The following is a 21,787-nucleotide window of genomic DNA, read 5'->3' on the forward strand; positions in this document are numbered from 1 at the left end:
TTATAGACTAGAGCTCTCTCCATTTTCAAATCTAATCCTTGCCATCAGGTTCTGAGGACCTGCAGTGAGTTTACCTATTTATTGATAGTTGTCCTCGCTCGCTGGGTATTCAACATTCACCTCAGATTGGAGGCAGTGGATTATTTCTGAAAGCAGGCCTGCTAACAGTTACTGGTACTTTTACTTAAAGTTGACAAGAGTGATTATACAGTATCTGCTGCATATGCCATTGTTATTTTGTGCTTTTTGATCAAGCTACGTTCAAGTTCAATATAAACTTCATATTGGTTTACACTAACTTGTGTGTGAGCCCACTTTACAGTGATGACTTTTTCTTGTCACAAGAGTACAGTGGTGTCAGCAGAGGTTGGGCTTTCAGAAAGGGGTCCAGATTGACAAGGAACCCAAAAATTACTAAGCAACCCTTAAGGGGGTGGTGCTTCAGTCCATTTTCTTGTAGGTCGCATTATACAAGCTATCTTCCTGTGTCTCCCAATGGTTGAAAGAGGAATATGTTTACTTTTTTATTTTGTTCATTAGTTTTGCAGACAAAATAAGCAACAATTTGCATTATTAAAAGGTGTAGTAGACAATACACATAACATAAGACATGTTACAATTTGTGAGAAATTCAAAATGATGAATAAAAGTAGAAGAGAAATAATGAGTACCAGATGACAATATAATTTTGAACATAGGGTATAGAAGAAGTGTGATATAGAGGAAGAGAGATATAAGACTGTTTGTGCTAGGAGAACGGATAACTGTGATGCAAATGAATGTTTAGAGTCACCGAAAGGGAAGGGACAAAGAAGGGAATGTGGTTGAATGATCATGCTAAGCCTACTTAGGTTAAATGTAAAGTGTGTGTATGTGGCGGGTGGGGGGAAGGTTATAAGCAGGACAGCTACAAAATAGGTATTACCAATGGACATGCTATGAAAAAGGTATTGCCAATGGACACATTACTCCCTAAAGCTCCAGAAGGTCTAGGTCAAAACCCTTAGGAAGAAACTTACAGCTCCATGGCTGCCAGATAGACTTGAATGTATCCATTCTATCAGTTAGTTTTGCCTAATTTTTTTATGTGCAACATCAGAAAATGTATTCTTATTTTAGTTTCATCCAAAGAGAGTGTAGGTGATTTCCAGGCTTTAGCGATTGTTTGCTTAGCTGCCGTTAGGGTGTGAATTTGACGCTCCTTTTTAGAGGACCTGGAGATCTGAGATTTAAGAGGGAAGGTTGAGCCGAGATGCGGTTCGAGGCGTCTGGTAGCTTGGAGATCGCCTGAAACACTTCCTTGGAATAGTTTTTGCTCTATATCCAAAAGTTACAGCAAACTACCCGTCTTGATACCTATTAGACTAACATAGCTATTAGGCAGTGGTCTGAAGAAATGAGTGATTTTAAGACACGTGTTCATTCATCAAAGAAAGATAATTTGTATAAAAGATTATAAACGACTACAGTTGCAAGAAAAAGTATGTGAACCCCTTGGGATTACGTGGAGTTTTGCATGAATTGTGCATAAAATGTGCTCTGAACGTCATCTAAGTCACAACAATAGAAGAACACAGTCTGCTGAACATAATACTACACAAACATTAGATGTTGCCATGGTTTAATTGCACATAACATGTAAACATTCACAGTGCAGGGAGGAAAAAGTATGTGAACCTTTGGACTTAATAACTGGTTGACCCTCCTTTGGCAGCAATAACCTCAACCAAACGTTTCCTGTAGTTGCAGATCAGACTTGCACAACGATCTGGAGTAATTTTGGACCACTCCTCTTCACAAAACTGTTTCAGTGTAGCAATATTCTTGGGATGTCTGGTGTGCATCGTTCTCTTAAGGTCATGCCACAGCATTTCAATCGGGTTGAGGTCAGGACTCTGACTGGGCCACTCCAGAAGGCATATTCTGTGCTGTTGCAGCCATTGTTTTGTTGAATTACTTGTATGCTTTGAGTCATTGTCCTGTTGCATCACCCATCCTCTGCAGAGCTTCAGCTGGCGGACAGATGGTCGTATGTTTTCCTGCAAAATGTCTTGATAAACTCTGTAATTCATTTTCCCATCAATGACAACAATCCGTCCAGGCCCTGAGGCAGCAAAGCAGCCCCAAACCATGATGCTCACTCCGCCATGTTTTACAGTGGGGATGAGGTTTTGATGTTGGTGTGCTGTGCCTTTTTTTCTCCACACATAGTGTTGTGTGTTCTTCCCAAACAACTCAATCTTGGTTTCATCTGTCCACAGTATATTTTGCCAGTAGTGCTGTGGAACATCCAGGTGCTCTTTTGCAAACTTCAAACGTGCTGCAGTATTCTTTTTGGACAGCAATGGCTTCCTCCGTGGTGTCCTCCCATGTAATCCATTCTTGTTTAATGTTTTCCTTATTGTAGATGTGTCAACAAAAATGTTAGCATGTGCCAGAGATTTCTGTAGGTCTTTAGCTGACACTCTGGGATTCTTCTTTACCTCATGCAGCATTCTGCGCTGTGCTCTTGCAGTCATTTTTACAGGACGACCACGCCTAGGGAGAGTAGCAACAGTGCTAAACTTTCTCCATTTGTAGACAGTCTGTCTTACCGTGGACACATGAACATCAAGGCTTTTGGAGATACTTTTGTAACCCTTTCCAGCTTCATGCAAGTCAACAATTCTTGATCGTAGGTCTTTTGAGAGCTCTTTTCTGCGAGGCATGGTTCACATCAGACAGTGCTTCTTGAAACCAGTAAACCCAAAACAGGTGTGTGTTTTTTAAGGGCAGGACAGCTGTCAGCAACACATCCAATATCATCACACTGATTGGAGTCAAGGTTGGCTCACTCCTGGCTCCAATTAGCTCTGGGAGAAGTCATTAAGCTAGGGCCTCACATACTTTTTCCTCCCTGCACTGTGAATGTTTACATGTTATGTGCAATTAAACCATGGCAACATCTAATGTTTGTGTAGTATTATGTTCAGCAGACTGTGTTCTTCTATTGTTGTGACTTAGATGACGTTCAGAGCACATTTTATGCCCAATTCATGCAAAACTCCACGTAATCCCAAGGGGTTCACATACTTTTTCTTGCAACTGTATAGATAGAAAAAGTATGTGCAAAGTTGCCATTTTTTGCCCATTTTCTGTCAATTGCTCATTTCACAACTTTTTGTCCTCTTTAAAGTATATGAATGACTGTACCAATACATAGGAGCATTTTCAGTGTCTGGAAGCATTATTTTAATATTATTTAGTGTTGTGTGTGTATCTGCAGATGAAAGATCTCTTCTGTAGACAAGATTGGTTCTGTTTTATGTAGAGATCTTTCATGTTTCAGAAGTCTGGATAGCGCTGCCCTGTGCCTGAAAGCACAATTTTTAAATTTCCTGCACCATTTTGTGTATAGTTTTCAAATAACAGTACTTTCAGTACATAGGATGGTGCTTTGTACTGAAATAGGTTTTACACATGCACTGTCTTATGTAGCTACCTGCAGACATTGTGCAGACACAATCCCATCACCATATGGCCTTTTGAATGGATGATCATTCTAGAAACATGCAGCGGTTGTTGTACAACTACTTTCACAACTTCGTTTATGGAAGGGGGAGAATCAAGAGATGGCTTGTCTCGGGAGCCAAGAGGAGAAGAAGATAGAGCAGAGGTTGTAAATCGTTAGTTAATTTCCATGTAGTAGTTTCTCTGTATTTCCAGGGAAGTATAAGCAGCAAATAAGCCTCAAGCCAGCCAGTTCCAGAGAAAAAAGTTACACTGACCTTCAAGAAGTCTCACTTAATTTTTTATTATTGTCCCAGGGGACAAAGTACATGTAGTATTTTGTCCCATCTTCTAATTTTGCTGTGGAAGGCTAGTTTCCCGATTAGATAAGACATTTCCCTCGCCCACAGCTGTTCTGCAAAGCAACTAGCAAGGTAATGGCTCCATTGGCCTCTCATCCAGTGGTGCATCTAGGTTTTGTGCTGCCCTAGGCAACACAAAAATTGGCCAACCAACCTTTCCTGCGGAGAGAACCTGACACCGACCAACACCCCCTCCCCCTCACTGGAGAAAGCATAACACAACCAACACCCCCACCCCCCCCCGGGAGCCTTTCACTACCACTGCCTCTCTCATACACCCGTTGGCACCCCCCTCCCATCCCTGGCAGGGGAGAGAAAGACACTCACAGACACTCACCTTCACAGCTCTGGACATCCCCGGGAACAATTGTCAGGCTCTGCATACACCATCAAGCAGCCCGCAGGCTCTCTTAGATCCCACCTGGTGCCCATGCAGCGTGTGTTCTTAATGAAAAATGCCGCCCTAGGCAAATGCCTTGTTTGCCTTGTGGTAAATAAGTCCCTGCTCTCATCCCTCTACATTACAACTTGCTGGTGCTTGTCTTGGGTAAGTGCTAGGAGTCAGAGACAATGGAGTCATCATACTACCTGCATTGTCGAATGGCAGTGGGGAAGGGGAGGGTCATCCTATCCAACTATGTAGCTAGCCTTTCACAGGACATAGGAAGATATGACACTGTAGAACACTAATAAAAAAAGAAATGAGACTTCTTCTTTCACTTTTTTCAGTGTATTAACTATTACACCTAAAACAACTGTTACCTCAGGTGTCGTTTTTCATTTAGACAGGTTGGAAATTTCCGGATTTTGTTAGCTACTTCACTTTTAGACTGTTCCACAAGTTCTGCAATTAACTTTTCTTTTTCTGATTGATAAAAAACAGAGCTAAATTAACAATAAAAAAAAAGCCACACAGAATATAAAACAGTCTGCCATGACAAGCTCATTTTGTAGCCAAACAGACCATAAGCTACACGCAGTGGAGGTGTTTCAAAATGTAACGCATGTGACCTGGTATGGTATTGCTAAGAATCCAGAAGTCATTTTCTAACCAGCACTAAACCGCACAGGTATTCTCATAAGTTACTACAGGAACCACTTTTCTTCTGTGTACAGTTGCAAGAAAAAGTATGTGAACCCCTTGGGATTACGTGGAGTTTTGCATGAATTGGGCATAAAATGTGCTCTGAATGTCATCTAAGTCACAACAATAGAAGAACACAGTCTGCTGAACATAATACTACACAAACATTAGATGTTGGCATGGTTTAATTGCACATAACATGTAAACATTCACAGTGCAGGGAGGAAAAAGTATGTGAACCTTTGGACTTAATAACTGGTTGACCCTCCTTTGGCAGCAATAACCTCAACCAAATGTTTCCTGTAGTTGCAGATCAGACCTGCACAACGGTCTGGAGTAATTTTGGACCACTCCTCTTCACAAAACTGTTTCAGTGTAGCAATATTCTTGGGATGTCTGGTGTGAATCGCTCTCTTAAGGTCATGCCACAGCAATTCAGTCAGGTTGAGGTCAGGACTCTGACTGGGCCACTCCAGAAGGCGTATTCTGTGCTGTTGCAGCCATTGTTTTGTTGAATTACTTGTATGCTTTGGGTCATTGTCGTGTTGCATCACCCATCCTTTGCGGAGCTTCAGTTGGCGGACAGATGGTCGTACGTTTTTCTGCAAAATGTCTTGATAAACTCTGGAATTTATTTTCCCATCAATGACAACAATCCGTCCAGGCCCTGAGGCAGCAAAGCAGCCCCAAACCATGATGCTCCCTCCGCCATGTTTTACAGTGGGGATGAGGTTTTGATGCTAGTGTGCTGTGCCTTTTTTTCTCCACACATAGTGTTGTGTGTTCTTCCCAAACAACTCAATCTTGGTTTCATCTGTCCACAGTATATTTTGCCAGTAGTGCTGTGGAACATCCAGGTGCTCTTTTGCAAACTTCAAACGTGCTGCAATATTCTTTTTGGACAGCAATGGCTTCCTCCGTGGTGTCCTCCCATGTACTCCATTCTTGTTTAATGTTTTCCTTATTGTAGATGTGTCAAGAAAAATGTTAGCATGTGCCAGAGATTTCTGTAGGTCTTTAGCTGACACTCTGGGATTCTTCTTTACCTCATGCAGCATTCTGCGCTGTGCTCTTGCAGTCATTTTTACAGGGCGACCAAGCCTAGGGAGAGTAGCAACAGTGCTAAACTTTCTCCATTTGTAGACAGTCTGTCTTACCGTGGACACATGAACATCAAGGCTTTTGGAGATACTTTTGTAACCCTTTCCAGCTTCATGCAAGTCAACAATTCTTGATCGTAGGTCTTCTGAGAGCTCTTTTCTGCGAGGCATGGTTCACATCAGACAGTGCTTCTTGAAACCAGTAAACCCAAAACAGGTGTGTGTTTTTTAAGGGCAGGACAGCTGTCAGCAACACATCCAATATCATCACACTGATTGGAGTCAAGGTTGGCTCACTCCTGGCTCCAATTAGCTCTGGGAGAAGTCATTAAGCTAGGGCCTCACATACTTTTTCCTCCCTGCACTGTGAATGTTTACATGTTATGTGCAATTAAACCATGGCAACATCTAATGTTTGTGTAGTATTATGTTCAGCACACTGTGTTCTTCTATTGTTGTGACTTAGATGACCTTCAGAGCACATTTTATGCCCATTCATGCAAAACTCCACGTAATCCCAAGGGGTTCACATACTTTTTCTTGCAACTGTATATAAATGAGTTATGTAGTGGGCACAATCACTGTTTTCATAATAGACCATATTCCAAGATGCTGGATATTATCGAATGAACCTGTACAACTCACTACATATAAACTAATTTGCAATGCCCCCTACTCTACCTGCCCTGGGAAAAATACATCTTGAATCCAGTTTATTTATATGGGCACTGGGTCACTGCAGACAGTTCTTGTTTCAGATGTTTTATAAATAGGCCTCATTGTGATTTAGCCCTGGTTCACACCGAATGCGATTTAAAAGTAGTGCAATTTGGTCCCATTTAAAGCGCAACTTCAAAGTAGCGCTGATATAGACACAGGTGCAGTTTCAGTGCCATTTACCTTCCTGATGATGCGATTCCACGAAACGCATTGAGGCGCAGCCATTGTCGTCACTTCCAGTCCCCATTGCACGCCACTTCTGGTGGTTTGGATCCGGCCTGTGGAACGCATGCCGGCTCACACAGGGTGGGGCGCAGCGCTTTGTATTCATTCCATGCCTTTGTGTTCGTGCCGTCAGTGGCACATTATATGTGAGTGCAATTTTATAAATTTTTTTCTATTTTAAATAAATATATTGCACCATGTACAGTTGCAAGAAAAAGTATGTGAACCCCTTGGGATTACGTGGAGTTTTGCATGAATGGGCATAAAATGTGCTCTGAAGGTCATCTAAGTCACAACAATAGAAGAACACAGTCTGCTGAACATAATACTACACAAACATTAGATGTTGCCATGGTTTAATTGCACATAACATGTAAACATTCACAGTGCAGGGAGGAAAAAGTATGTGAGGCCCTAGCTTAATGACTTCTCCCAGAGCTAATTGGAGCCAGGAGTGAGCCAACCTTGACTCCAATCAGTGTGATGATATTGGATGTGTTGCTGACAGCTGTCCTGCCCTTAAAAAACACACACCTGTTTTGGGTTTACTGGTTTCAAGAAGCACTGTCTGATGTGAACCATGCCTCGCAGAAAAGAGCTCTCAGAAGACCTACGATCAAGAATTGTTGACTTGCATGAAGCTGGAAAGGGTTACAAAAGTATCTCCAAAAGCCTTGATGTTCATGTGTCCACGGTAAGACAGACTGTCTACAAATGGAGAAAGTTTAGCACTGTTGCTACTCTCCCTAGGCTTGGTCGTCCTGTAAAAATGACTGCAAGAGCACAGCGCAGAATGCTGCATGAGGTAAAGAAGAATCCCAGAGTGTCAGCTAAAGACCTACAGAAATCTCTGGCACATGCTAACATTTTTCTTGACACATCTACAATAAGGAAAACATTAAACAAGAATGGAGTACATGGGAGGACACCACGGAGGAAGCCATTGCTGTCCAAAAAGAATATTGCAGCACGTTTGAAGTTTGCAAAAGAGCACCTGGATGTTCCACAGCACTACTGGCAAAATATACTGTGGACAGATGAAACCAAGATTGAGTTGTTTGGGAAGAACACACAACACTATGTGTGGAGAAAAAAAGGCACAGTACACTAGCATCAAAACCTCATCCCCACTGTAAAACATGGCGGAGGGAGCATCATGGTTTGGGGCTGCTTTGCTGCCTCAGGGCCTGGACGGATTGTTGTCATTGATGGGAAAATAAATTCCAGAGTTTATCAAGACATTTTGCAGGAAAACGTACGACCATCTGTCTGCCAACTGAAGCTCCGCAAAGGATGGGTGATGCAACACGACAATGACCCAAAGCATACAAGTAATTCAACAAAACAATGGCTGCAACAGCACAGAATACGCCTTCTGGAGTGGCCCAGTCAGAGTCCTGACCTCAACCCGACTGAATTGCTGTGGCATGACCTTAAGAGAGCGATTCACACCAGACATCCCAAGAATATTGCTACACTGAAACAGTTTTGTGAAGAGGAGTGGTCCAAAATTACTCCAGACCGTTGTGCAGGTCTGATCTGCAACTACAGGAAACATTTGGTTGAGGTTATTGCTGCCAAAGGAGGGTCAACCAGTTATTAAGTCCAAAGGTTCACATACTTTTTCCTCCCTGCACTGTGAATGTTTACATGTTATGTGCAATTAAACCATGCCAACATCTAATGTTTGTGTAGTATTATGTTCAGCAGACTGTGTTCGTCTATTGTTGTGACTTAGATGACATTCAGAGCACATTTTATGCCCAATTCATGCAAAACTCCACGTAATCCCAAGGGGTTCACATACTTTTTCTTGCAACTGTAGCAATCTTTTTCTTTTGAGTGTACACATTGCTATATCCCACCACTGGTAAGAGAGAGAGAGAAGACCTTATTACATCTGCCTTCCCCTATTATTGGGTTCATATTGGAATCATAGGATATTCTTACACTAATAGGTTTCTGGTAAGTCATTCAATCTCACCACATGTGCTGAAATAGATGATCAACTGGATAAGTCACTGGTTTTGGGCACGTTAATGGAATGAGAGCACTACAACATTGAGAAAGTTAATGAAAGCATCGTATGGATCACTTGAAAAACAATGGACATTTATTGAGACTTTGAATTGATTAAACCATTTGTTTAATATAATTTTTTGCACAATACTGTGTTTATTCATTTATTTTGTAAGTGGGATTAACGCCTTTATTTCACTGAGTTCCATTTACCTTAAAGTCTATGAGAGTTAAATCGCACTGAAGTGGTGAAAAGTAATGCAGGAACTATTTTTCAAATCGCGCTACTTGCAATTGCACCTATTACCCACTTCCCTACCGCGCTCTAGCCGAATTATGGCTACACAGCGCTCATCCAGTTCTGGGAGGGTGTCATATGACGTCCTCCCAGAATGCGGACCAAAAGTCCCCATCAGTGATAAGCAGTGCTGCCCAGCAGTGCCCAACATTGCTGCCCAGCAGTGCCTAACAGTGCTGCCCATCAGTTCCCAAAAGTGCTGCCAATCTGTGCCCATCAGTCAGTGCTGCCAGTCAGTGCCGCCAGTCAGTGCCCTTCATTGCTACCTTTTAGTGCCCATCAGTGCTGCATATCAGTGCAGCATCTTCAGTGCCTCCTCATCAATGCCCACCAGTGCCACCTCATCAGTGCCACTCTTCAGTGCAGCCTATCAGTGCCCATCAGTGCTGCCTATCAGTGCCGCCTCATCAGTGTCCATCAGTACTGCCTATCAGTGTCCATCAGTGCTGCCTATCAGTGCAGCCTCAAAAACACACATCAGTGAAGGAGAAAAGTTACCTGTTTGCTAAATTTATAACAGAAACAAAGAAAAACTTAATTCAAAATTTTCACTCTTTTTTCGTTTATAGTGCAAAAAATAACAAACCCAGTGGTGATTAAATACCACCAAAGGAAAGCTCTATTTGTGTGAAAAAAATTGATAAATATTTCATATAGGTACAGTGCTGCATGACTGCGCAATTGTCATTCAAAGTGTGACAGCGCTGAAAGATAAAAATTGGCCTGGGCATGAAGGGGGTATAAGTGCCCTGTAGGCAAGTGGTTAAGACAGTGCCAAAGAAATACATTAGATGCGACTTCAGGCAGTGGTGTGAACTAGGGCTCAATGCTGGAAATGGACACATCTTTCATATTAACATCACAATTATAAAAGGCCTTATAGATATCCAAGACACCACAGGTACTAGATTTAGGACAATGTTATACAGTATCTTGACAGGAAGATAAGGTTAAATTAAGACATCGTTCTTTCCTTTTCATGGCTCAGAATTGAAAAAAACAGGAAAGATCCAGCTGGACTAAACCCTATCACACTATTGTCTCAAACTTGATGCTGTATCTGCTGACTTTAAGTTAAAGAGATGACACTGCACACTGGTTGGACGATATACTTGGCATATGACTATGAAATCAGTTGTTGTTTTCCTCTCTACAAATATATCAGCTGAATAGTTCAAACTTGATTTTTACATTATTTGACTTTGTGTGTCTTGTGCTTTTTTTTCAGGGCTCCTCACTATGTTTTAAAGGGGATACTAATTTGTACTGTGTTCTTCTCACACAATACATAGGGTACACAATTGCTAGTTAGCAATATTCAATATATATTCAATATATACTGTTAAACAATTATGCAAATATTAAGTACAAGACTTAAAGAGAAGACAGATGTTAGTTGGTTATACATTTCTCCTGTGGGGTATCTTCCAAACATAAAGCTAGAGAAAATCTCCAGCATAAGACACCTTATACAGGAGGAAAATATAAATGCACCAGACAATAAATATCTAGCAATGCAAAAGCCAAAACTTAGTTATCAAAAGTATTATTTATTCTCTACAAAATTATGATGATACTTTTACTTTACTGCACAAATGCCACAAAAAAGCTCACCGAGGCATGTCAAGGTGTGTTGGGCATATTGTAACAAGGCTTTTTTTGTGGCATTGATGCAGTAAAGGCTTCTTTCTGGCAACTTGACCATGTAGCTTATTTTTGTCCAAGTATCATATTGTGCTCCATAAAAACAGCCACACCGTCTTTTTTCAGAGCAATTCTTCTGGCATTTGTGGCTGCAATCTATCTTGGTCTACCTTACCTCGGCTTGGTATCATAAGATGCCCACTTCTTAATAGGAGATTAAATAGTACTGACTGGCATATTTAAGGCTTTGGAAAGCTTTTTATATATTTTCCGTCCTAATAAAGTTCCATTACCTTGTAAAAGCAGGTCTTTTGACAGTTCTTTTCTGCTCCCTATGGCTATGTATCTAGTCTGCTCAGTGCATCCACATGAGAGCTAACAAATCTATTGACCACTTATACACAGACACTAATTGCAATTTAACCTCCTTAGCGGTAATCCCAAGTGTAGCTCGGGGTAAAATTTCTATACCAAGAGCGGTAACCCCGAGCTACACTCGGGCTTACCATGCGGCGTTGCTCTGGGGGTCCCTGCAGCACTTACCTTGTCCTTCGCTCCCGCAATGTGTCCCCTGCAGCGTCCCCGGCCATCTCCTCCAGCCGATGCCGGCATCCAGCTTCTGTGTTCCGGTCCCCGTGACGTCGGGACGTACGGGCGCCGGAACCGGCGGGAAATTTGAAATTTTTAAAAAATGTCATTTTTGCTGTCATTGCTGTTTCACATATATTTTGTCCCTACTGCTTTGTCCTGTGCCCTGCCTGGATTTTGAATGTTCTTTCTGCCTGGAAACTTAGAAAAGTCCATGGCGTCCAAAAAGCGTCCCTTTATGTCAAAAGCGGTTTTAGAACAGCGATAGTAAATCAGAACCACTTGCAGAATTGAGTGATAATGATTCGTGGGGAAATCCGTCATCAGACACTGAAAACGATTTTGCGACTTTGCTCAGCGATGTTCGAATTTGCATCTGTATTTCAAATTTCAGTGTTTTCGGTTTGATTATATTATTGAATTAAATTTATTATTATTATATTATTATTTTTTATGATTATTTATTAAATTATAATTTATGATTTCGTGTTTCAAATTTTATCCTACCCGGAATGTTTTCTAGACTCTTGTTCGTACAGATTTCAGTGAGTTATTCCTAAAAATTACAGCCTACAATAAAAAACTACATATTTCCATGCAAAAAAATGGTACCGCTTTCAGCACAAAAAATCGGAAAGAATCATACTGCCAAGGAGGTTAAAAAGCCACAGATGTGGGAAATTAACCTTTAATTGCCATTTTAACCTGTGCGTGTCCCCTTGTGTGTCTGTACCAAGGCCAAACATGTCATGGTATGTAATCTTTTGATCAGTGCCATTTGGGTGATTTCTGTTATCATTATTTAAAAAGGAGCCAAAGAACTATGTGATAATAAATGGCTTCAAATGATCACTAATCTTAACCCCTTGGCACCTCAGCTCTTTCCGGGGTTTGTGATGTCAGGAGGCAGGGTTTTTTGACCATGTGACTGCCTTGATTAGCTGTCACAGTGGTCATATGATCGGAAAGCTCCCGATTGCAAGTAGCCAATAACTGTCCCGGGAGTGCTCAGGACGTGAGCTCTTGTCACATGTTTGTTTACATCTGGTACACAAATATGCGGCCTCTCTGCGTCAAGGCCCACATGCCCTTCCACATGTGTCACAAGGGGGCTGGCTCTTCTGCTTTTTGGCAAATGTTTAATTGTTTTAATATGCTTAACCAACCTTTATGCAATATCTTGTATTGTTGCCATAGCTTTTGCCATTCATGTGTACAAGATCTGTCTTAAAGTGGAGCTCCACCCCCACTCCCCATTAAGGATTGGCACCTGTGGGGAGCAGGGGGGAGAAGGGGGGAGCGGGTACTTGATTTTGACCTTGGTTCCTCCAGAGTTTGCTAGGGTTCCTTGAGCAACAAGCAATATCTGCCTCTCAGATAGGTTCCCACTGACACCATTGATATTTTTAGCTATCTATAAGGGGGTAATTCTTCTCAATGACCACAAGTGTAAGGAACATTCTTCCCACTGACTAAAGTATCATGAGCCATAGATACAGCAATTTTCAGCAGGGATTCTCAGAGACCAAAAAGTAAGTTCAAAGGGATCCTCTGTGTTGAAAAAGTTGAGAAAGGCTGGCTTAGGCGATCAGAAGTGTAAACTCTCCTCCAGGGGCGGATTGACAACTCATGGGGCCCCCGAGCAATAGGGGATCATGGGGCCCCTGTGTCCTTGCCCAAACTCAAAAAAGCCTATGAAAAAGGTACCAGGGGCATCTCATGGGGCCCCCTACTGACCCCAGGCCCTCGGGCAGTGCCCGAGTTTCCAAATGGTCAGTCTGCCCCTGCTCTCCTCCCCCCCCCCCAACCCCTCGCAGTCTTCTGGGACACTGCCTCCACAGTGGGCACACCCAGCAGTGAAGTCACAGGTTGTCACAGCCAGGTGCCCACAGTTAAGATGCCAGTGCTGGGGACAGAGGACAGCTAGTGAATACGGCTGTGGTGATTACATGGCTGGATCGTGGGACAGATTAGTGGCTGTTTTTTAACAGCAGCAGCTACAGTTTTTGTAGTTGGTGACTTTTATTTTGTCACAGGAGACTGGAACTCCACTTTAATTGAACTTTCTGTGTTCCTTCACATATATGATCAGTACTAGTTTTGTTCTGTTTCACAGTTTTGAATTGTTATAGTATTAATTTGAAAATTAGCACTGTCAAGTACCATACTTTATAATCTTAAAGTTGTTTATTAGCAGTGTCAAATGTATTTTATAATTGTAAAGTTGATTAGTAGTGGCACTGTATGTATATTTGCTTGATTTTGTTTTTTTTTTTAAATCACACATACATAGCAGCACACTTTGTTTCTTGATTTCACTTAAAGTATAACTAATGGTAAAACATTTTTTTTAGTTTGGATAGAGTAGAGAGGGATTAGAACACCTGTCAGTTTTTATTGCTGCCTGTACCCCTGTTAGGGGATTCACCCTCTCTATTTGTACTGGGGAAATCTTCTTGGCCAATCAGTGATCACATGATCGGGACTTCACACAGAGGTCCCGTACAACGATCGGTGTTCCACTGTGTCCGGAAGACACAGCGGGCACCGGATCGTGGTGCTGCACGCTCCCAGGGAGCGCGCACAAGCAAGGTGCAGGGAGGCCATTCATAAACGGCCACCCGACTCTGCACTGCCACCGTCCGGCCGTTTATATACATCGGCCGAATGGGAAGTGGTTAAAGAATACACTATTGGAGTGGTGCATATCCCTGCTGCAATTTTTAACAAAACTGAATATAAAATAGGGGTTCCACGAGCTGCCCAGAACAGTTAGGGCTAAACAAGAAGAACACAAGAAAAAGAAGGGGTAAAGGAAAAAAAAGGAGGGGGGGTTTTGGGAGTGGAGGAGGAGGAGGGGAAGGGGGAGACTCACTCCCCCACTGTCAGCACAGAGATGATACCTTTGAACAAGTAAAGAGGGTCCAATAGAACCACTTGTGCTGAAATTTTTCTTCTATGCCTCTCACCAAGGTAACTCATTCATTAATTTTTACTCCATGAATTTAGGATATTTTAGTAAACCACAAGGAAAGAGTAGGGGGGTTCCTGCTTCCACAGAGCCAGTATACAGGCCACATTCAGCATATGGATTTACAGAGTTTTTATATCTTTTCCTTGAGAGGTCGGAGTGGTACAGGAGGTAGTTGCTGAGTCTGTCCTAGGTTAAAGTTGGTGAGTCATTTGATGGTCTCTCTGACTTGGGACAAGCAGCTGTCCAAACTCTTACATGACCAAAAAACATGGAGGATAGTCCCGTTTTCCTCTTTACAATGGCAGCAGGTACTAGTCGCCTCAGGGTAAAGTTTTCCCAACAAGGTAGGGACCCTATACCATCGAGTGAGCACCTTATAGCCCAGCTCCTGGTATTTGCATGCTATAGAAGAGTAATGGGCAAAAAACATAATGTGGTCTCTCTGTTCCGCTGAGAATTCTCTACCCAAGACTCTCTCCCAGCTAAGCAAAAACGTGCGTACAAAAGGAGTCTGCAGGCCGAATCACATCATGTTACTTTAAAGAAGGATTCCAGGTCCTTCTTTAAAGTAACAAGCTTGGACCAATGTAACTATGTATAAACCATACCTGGCTCATGCAACTGGAAGCTGGTAATCACTGAAATAGACGCCACTACACTAGGGATATCCAATAGCTTTGGAGTCCTGTGTTCAACGACTGGCCTACTGCATTCTGAAAACAGGAGGTTGGCCGCTCAGCATGGGTGCTATTCAGAGAATGCTTTGCATTTTCTGAATCAATGCAAAGTGTTCTCTGATAGGACAAGACAGAGAGATGGTCAGTAATTACATGCTCTCATGCTTATCCAGTCACAGAATGCTGCAGCCACTTATTGGTGTATTCTGACAGTGGCAGGTGCCACTGTCAAAATACAATGTCCCTGTGGGGGATTCATCCATTCATCTCATATGTTTGGATGAAAGGATTATTAGTCTTAAGGCATAGTTTGCCTTTACCAAAAAACTGCCTGTGCAGGTAAGGGGGGCCTGTAGATAAAAATAAACTGTGCTGTTTTTTCCAAAGTTGAATAATGCCCTTGCTATAGGTGTAATCCATTTACATACCTCCTGAAGCCTGATAGAAAATCTCCTAGACATTACATAATTCTGCCCTGCCTTGTTGCCAGGACTTTGCTAAGAGACTCCTGTTACTGTTCAGCTCACAGGAGCAAGCTAACCATGGGTCTAGCATCAGGGGTCTCAGGGGTCACAGTTGTGACCCCGCTCATGCTCTAGGGGGGCCCGTACTATCTCCCTGTCACTCTGACTGACAAAGCAGAATCCAGAGCAAAGTGAAAGCTCTGAGCTCTGAGCCTTTGGTTCCGTTTTCAAGTCCTGGGCCGGAGAGTAGCAGAGGAAGGATAGGGTGAGGCCAGCCCTGCTGAACGGGAAAGTGTCAGTGCTGACAACCAGGTGGGGATGGATATCGAGCTGTCACTGGGCTGAGCAAGGGAGGAGGAGAGCACCGTCCAGACACACACCGCCCCACCCCTCCCCACAGCTTCTGCTGACACTCACACAAAAATTGTCACAAAATCCTGTAACACCTCTTGAGGGGCCCCCAAGGGACTGAGGGCTCCAGAGACTGCAGACTTTACTGTGACAGTTTGAACAGGATGAGCAGAGGGGGAGCTGGATGGAAAGGGGGATAATGTTATATTACCAGGATGGTGGGGGGAATCAGTAATTCCCTGGGGGGGCCATGTGTCATTACTAGGAAGAGGGCACCTGAAGGTGGGGGTCATCTGTCATCTGCCATTACCTGGTGGGGAAGGGGTCATCTGTCATTACCTGATGGGGGAGGGTGTATCTGTCATTGTTTGTTGGGGGAGGGAGGTCATTTGTCATTACCTGGTGGGGGGGTCATCTGTCATTACGTGGTGGGGGGAGGGGGTCATCTGTCATTACCTGGTGGGGGGACATGTGTCATTACCAGGAGGGAAGTCATTTGTATTTACAGGAGGAAGGAGTCATCTATGATTAGCTGAAGTGAGGGGCTCTTGAAGGAGAGGTTATCTGTCAATACCAAGAGGGGGCAGGAGGGCATGTGTTATTACCAGGAAGGGGGGTGTTACTTTTCCCTAATATCCTGCACCTCCATATCACTGCACCCTGGCCATGAGAGAGGTAACTGGATGCTGTTTAATAACGTATAAAAGAAAGTTGTTTAAAAAAAAAAAAAAAAAAGTGTAATATCTGCAGTGGCACACTCTCTGATCATCCCCACACCCAGCCCAGTACAGTACCCTCCTCCCACCCCTGCTCAGCCATGCACACAAGTTGGGGGCAGGCAGGCCACACTGTGAACTAATGGGTGAAAGCAATGGGCTTGTATATGTATCTGGCAGTCAGAGAGCCTGCTGAGCTTCCTCTTTTACATACAAACCTGCCACCTTCACCCGACAGCTCACAGTGTGGCCTGCCTGTCCCCACCTTCTGTGCACGTATAGACAGCAGCAGGAGAGAGAGAAGAGAGAAACAGCCACCATACAACTATTATATCTTGGATAGTAGGAGATAGAACTCCCTTGCAATGTCCTAGCAACAAGAAGGAAACTATTACTTTAGGATTAACCAGTTAAGTTCTTTGGGTGTATCTGATATGTTTAAGATAAGTTTAAAATACAATAAAATACAAAAGAAAAAAAAATTAAAAGCATTTCCATCTTTAATTTTGTACAGAAATTGAGATTATATTGCGCATGTATGCACTAAAATTAATTGTGGTGTATTTATTTTTATTGAAAATACAGATTTAATAAACAGTTGCATAAACATCATGTGACTTAAGAAATTGCAACTATCAGCTTTTTATTCTACAGGGGTTCTTTTTTCTGAAAATATACTGTATGTTTTTGGTGTTTTAAGGAAATTTCTAGTCACAAATGAAGATTTTTACAGGTGTGCAAAAATGTTAAAAATGAAGTAGGTAATAGCCACTGGAGAAGTATAGCTCACCTTGTTTTTTGCCATTCTCAATCTGCCTTTCCAGAGCAGGGTCAAGCCCAGAAATGTTAGATGGCCACATAAACTGTGGCGAAAGTACAGTTTGTCTCCTTGAACGATTTCTTAGCCCTAATTTGACAAAAGAATATGATGTTATTTGCTGTTGGTTAAAAATGAAAAAAAAAAACTCTATACAGGTATTTTAAGCCTCGCTCACACGGGACATACTAAAGCTTTCGCCCGTGAAGGGCTGTGTTTACCTGCAAGGGGGTGCACAGGGGTCCGTGAATCCTCATGCAGGCAGTTCTATTGATGTCAATTGGGATGCAACAGCTGCACAGTCACAGACGCTGGTCCCAGTCTGACATCAGTGCGTAGTGTTCGGGTGCACGGCCATGAACACACACTGGCCAAGCACCCTCATGGATGTCTGTTTGGGAGCAGCTTCTGTGTCCGTGCAGCCCCTTCATCCCAAATGACATCAATGGGACAGCCTGCACAGGATTCACGGAACCCCTGTGCATCCCATTGTAGGTAAACACAGCCCTCCACGGGCATATGCTTTTGTAGGCCCCAAGTGAACGAGGCCTAACAACAATAAATAATCAAATACATCAACAATAATAATAGTATGGTTAAAACATTTCATTGTTGTACCCTTGTAAGCACTGTAAAGCCATAAAATGCATTAAAGTGATCAGTACCTGAAGGCAATTCTATAACTTCCACTTCAGAAACAAGACTACCATGGTCATAATCTGTCAGTTCTAACGGGGAAAGAATGTGTAAGGTGGCCTGTGAGCCTGAAGGCCCAGCTTCTATGTGAGAAATGTCATCTTTCTTGCTTTGTAAAGCCGTGGTACACCTGTGGATATTTCTTATGGGTTTAGGCCTTTTATCTAAAGTGCTAGACAGAAATGACAATATTGGTTTCCCAGGTAGGTCACTAACTGATATGACTGCATGAGGATCTTCCTCTATGGCGACCACCTGATGGTCTTCCAGTATAGGCATCTCACTGATGTGTACAGCAACTGAAGTTAGACGGATCAACAGAAAGAGTAACGTCAGGTCATTTCAATAACACAATAGTATTGTTCTCCTGATGATATGTAGATGTGGTCTGTAATAAGAAGGTTAGGATGCTATGCAGGTCCAGGGGATCATGGGATATCATTTATCAAATGCCTGAGAGAATGATTGTTTCTGAAGTAGACAACCAATAAGAGAGCTTTTTGTATCAGTCTGACTCCAGCAAAGTGTTTTCTGGTTGGTTGCTATGAAGATTGCTGTACATGCACACTAAGTACACCCATAGCAACCAATCAGAATCCTTTATTCAGAGGGAAACATGCGCTACAGATATGACAGCTGAAAGATGTTAGAAGTTGTCATGGATAGTAAGAACATTTCCTTACGTCTGCATATGTATAAAAGGTCTGCTTTCTTGTTTCCAAAAGCAACCAATCAGCTTTCAACTATCATTCATGCTGTGCAGAACTGAAAATGAAACAGTGATTCTGATCTTATTTTTAGACCATTAGTATTAATTATTAGACTAGGTAAGCTGTGTATGTTGTTCATGGGAAACAATCGAATTTTCTTTTTTCTTCTGCTTATGTAGAGTGGAATAAAAGCCTAACTGATTACTATGGGCAATGAAAACAATCTAATGGTGGCCATACATGCTTCTATAAACGATTGAAACACTTGTTCTGTGGTCGAATATACCACACATGGAGAAGTGGTTTTCGATCAATAGTTAAGATATGAGTGTAACTTTCAATTGTAAATCGATAAGATCTCTGTTTCCATCATGTAATCTCATAGTCTCATCAATCAAAATATCATATTCATGTACAAAATATATCACATGCAAAACAATTGATAACTCTCTGCCCTGGCCAGCCGACTTGAATTTGTATGAAATAGATTCTAAATTGATCAGAAGGGAAGTTATGACTATTCAATTTTTTGCAGATTTGATTATTTTGATTGAATCACAAATCGACTGGATAAAAAATGTTAAAAATCGAAATATATATGGCCACCATTAGACAATCTTTCCTCAAATATAGTGCATTAAATTACGCATTAAACTAAGTGAACTCAAACTAAACTAGACATTGTAGACAAAAACATTGTAGGCAAAAAATCTATCATATTGAACAATCACTGATGTATCATCATGGTGTACTACTGGTCAGATAGTACCTTGTGAAAATAGAGTAATGACTTGCAGGTGCACATACTGGGCACAGTTCACTAAAGCTTATCGCATGAGTTAAGTCAGTCAGATGACCACATATCGCATGTGATACTGAAAGTGTTTACTATTGCTAGTATGCGGCATTTACCGAAAATAGCAAAAACAAAATACCGCATAAAAAGACCTTAAACCCTTGGCGCCAGCGCTTCCCACCCCATTAAGGGTTTCAGAAGCTGGAAGGCGGGGTGGGGCTTTAGGGTCATGTGATCGCCGTGATTTGCTGTCACTGCGGTCACATGATTGGGAAAGGTCCCGATCGAAAGAGGAGATCAGGACCTTTCTGTGAGTACCAGACATGCATGCTGGGAGGGCACAGGGCGCACACTCTCAGTACATATGTTTTTCTTAATTGCACGCAAATGTGCGGCCGCTCGGCATCAAGGCTCAGACACCGAAAGGCCGCACATTTACATGCGGCCGGCACGAAGAGGTTAAAGTCAGTTCACAAAAGGAAATAAATAATTAAAATGCATGTGGTAATTAAGTAGTGGTCCAGGTATGCGGTATGTACTGGTATCTGTCAGTACTGTCATGGGTTGTTAAGGAATGTAAGGTATTTTCATAGTGTTTTTTTAGTGAATTCAGACTTTTTTTTTAAAAAATGCTATGCAATATCCTACTACATACTCAGATGCGGTAAGATACTGCTTAGTGAATTGTGTCCAATGTTTTCTGATGTGTCTAAGACCATAATGAATGGATAGAATGGTGGAATATTATGAGATAATGCTGCTAATCCAGTTTCTCTGATTTTCCAGCTCCCATGCATTATCCTTAAAAAGGATCAGTACTGGAAGCTGCTTGTTGGCACCCCAGGGTGAGAAATAAACAGCCTTCAAACTGGTAAAAGTGATAATTCGGAAAGTAAAATAATTTAGCTTATAGCAGCGGTACCCAACACATTTTTATATAGCTAAATTTTCTCTTATTGTATACAGAATAAGTAGATATTTGATAAGTACTGAACGTAAAGTTAAAGCAGAAGTAGAGTTCCACGTTCACAAACTGTGATCAGACAGGCTCGTTATTGCAGAAGAGACATGCAATGTCTCTTCTGCAATAAAATACACCTACCTGCCTGCTTGCAGTGTTCCCTGACATATAAACTGAGCTGTGTATGTGTAGCTCAGCTTACATTGCTGGCACAGTCCTTGTGTGTGGGATACTGACTCCAGCGCAAGTGCAGGGATGACCACATCCCACACCGGTCAATGAAGATTGCTGAAGACTGGCACCCAAAAGAAGATGATGGTGATGGATGGGAGCCATTGAAGGAAAGGTAAGTTTAGCTTCACTTTATTATATGTGCCTATAAATGATGATTGTTGCTTTATCCACAGGAACCAGCTGAAATTTACAATGTATAGCAAGCTTTATTCTGTCCCTCCTTCATATAATGAAAAAGAATGCTTAGGTTACCCACAAACATGAGATGAAAGCTACTTTGTCCAGCTTTTTGTCTGTAGTCTCTGAACCAGCCAGGTACTTGTTGCTGAGGAAACCTTTGATCAGGCAGGTCCTGTTCATGGATCAGAAGCAGTCTGTCAGTGTTCTGATCCACACACCAGACTCTCATGGAAGTACACTCTGGGATGCGCTTGGAGATCCATTGAGCTGGTCACCTGTCACTGATTTGAACAGGCTGCCTGCGCAGAGCATCTGTACATCCCAGACAGTAGAAAATAGCCCTTCACACAGGTGTACAAAGCAGTATGCCCATGTGAATGAGGCCCTAGGCACAGATACCAGTCCAGTAATGTCTTGGCAAACAGTGGTGACTGTATTTGTGTTATTTGCAGGTGATTTACAGTGTTTCAAATGAAAATACCATAGTTTCAACAAAACCTAGCCATGACCCAGCTCTTAAGCCACGTACACACGGTAAGTTGGGCTAGGCTGAATGCAAAAAAAACAACTGAGGAGCTCAAGAAGAGGTCTCTGTAGTAACGATTTAATGTTAGATCGGAGATCTACACACTGAGCTATTGTGTTCTGATGGGGACCAACCCCCCACCAGAATACACCAGTT

General features: G+C 42.3%; 1 protein-coding gene across 1 annotated transcript in view; it reads right to left on the reverse strand.

Moving 5' to 3' along the window:
* TMC5 (transmembrane channel like 5) overlaps positions 1-21,787 on the reverse strand; it is a 195,401-nt gene that overhangs the window by 106,826 nt on the left and 66,788 nt on the right. Inside the window, exons 5-6 of the mRNA XM_089679055.1 lie at positions 17,502-17,618; positions 4,614-4,716 (exon numbers count right to left, since the gene is read on the reverse strand). Of these exons, the coding sequence (XP_089535181.1) occupies positions 4,614-4,716; positions 17,502-17,618 (220 nt within the window). The remainder of the gene's footprint in view (positions 1-4,613; positions 4,717-17,501; positions 17,619-21,787) is intronic.

Source organism: Staurois parvus, unplaced genomic scaffold, assembly GCF_062004578.1.
Source record: "Staurois parvus isolate SC_StPar_1 unplaced genomic scaffold, SC_StPar_1.0 ptg000217l, whole genome shotgun sequence".
NCBI classification, from domain to species: domain Eukaryota; kingdom Metazoa; phylum Chordata; class Amphibia; order Anura; family Ranidae; genus Staurois; species Staurois parvus.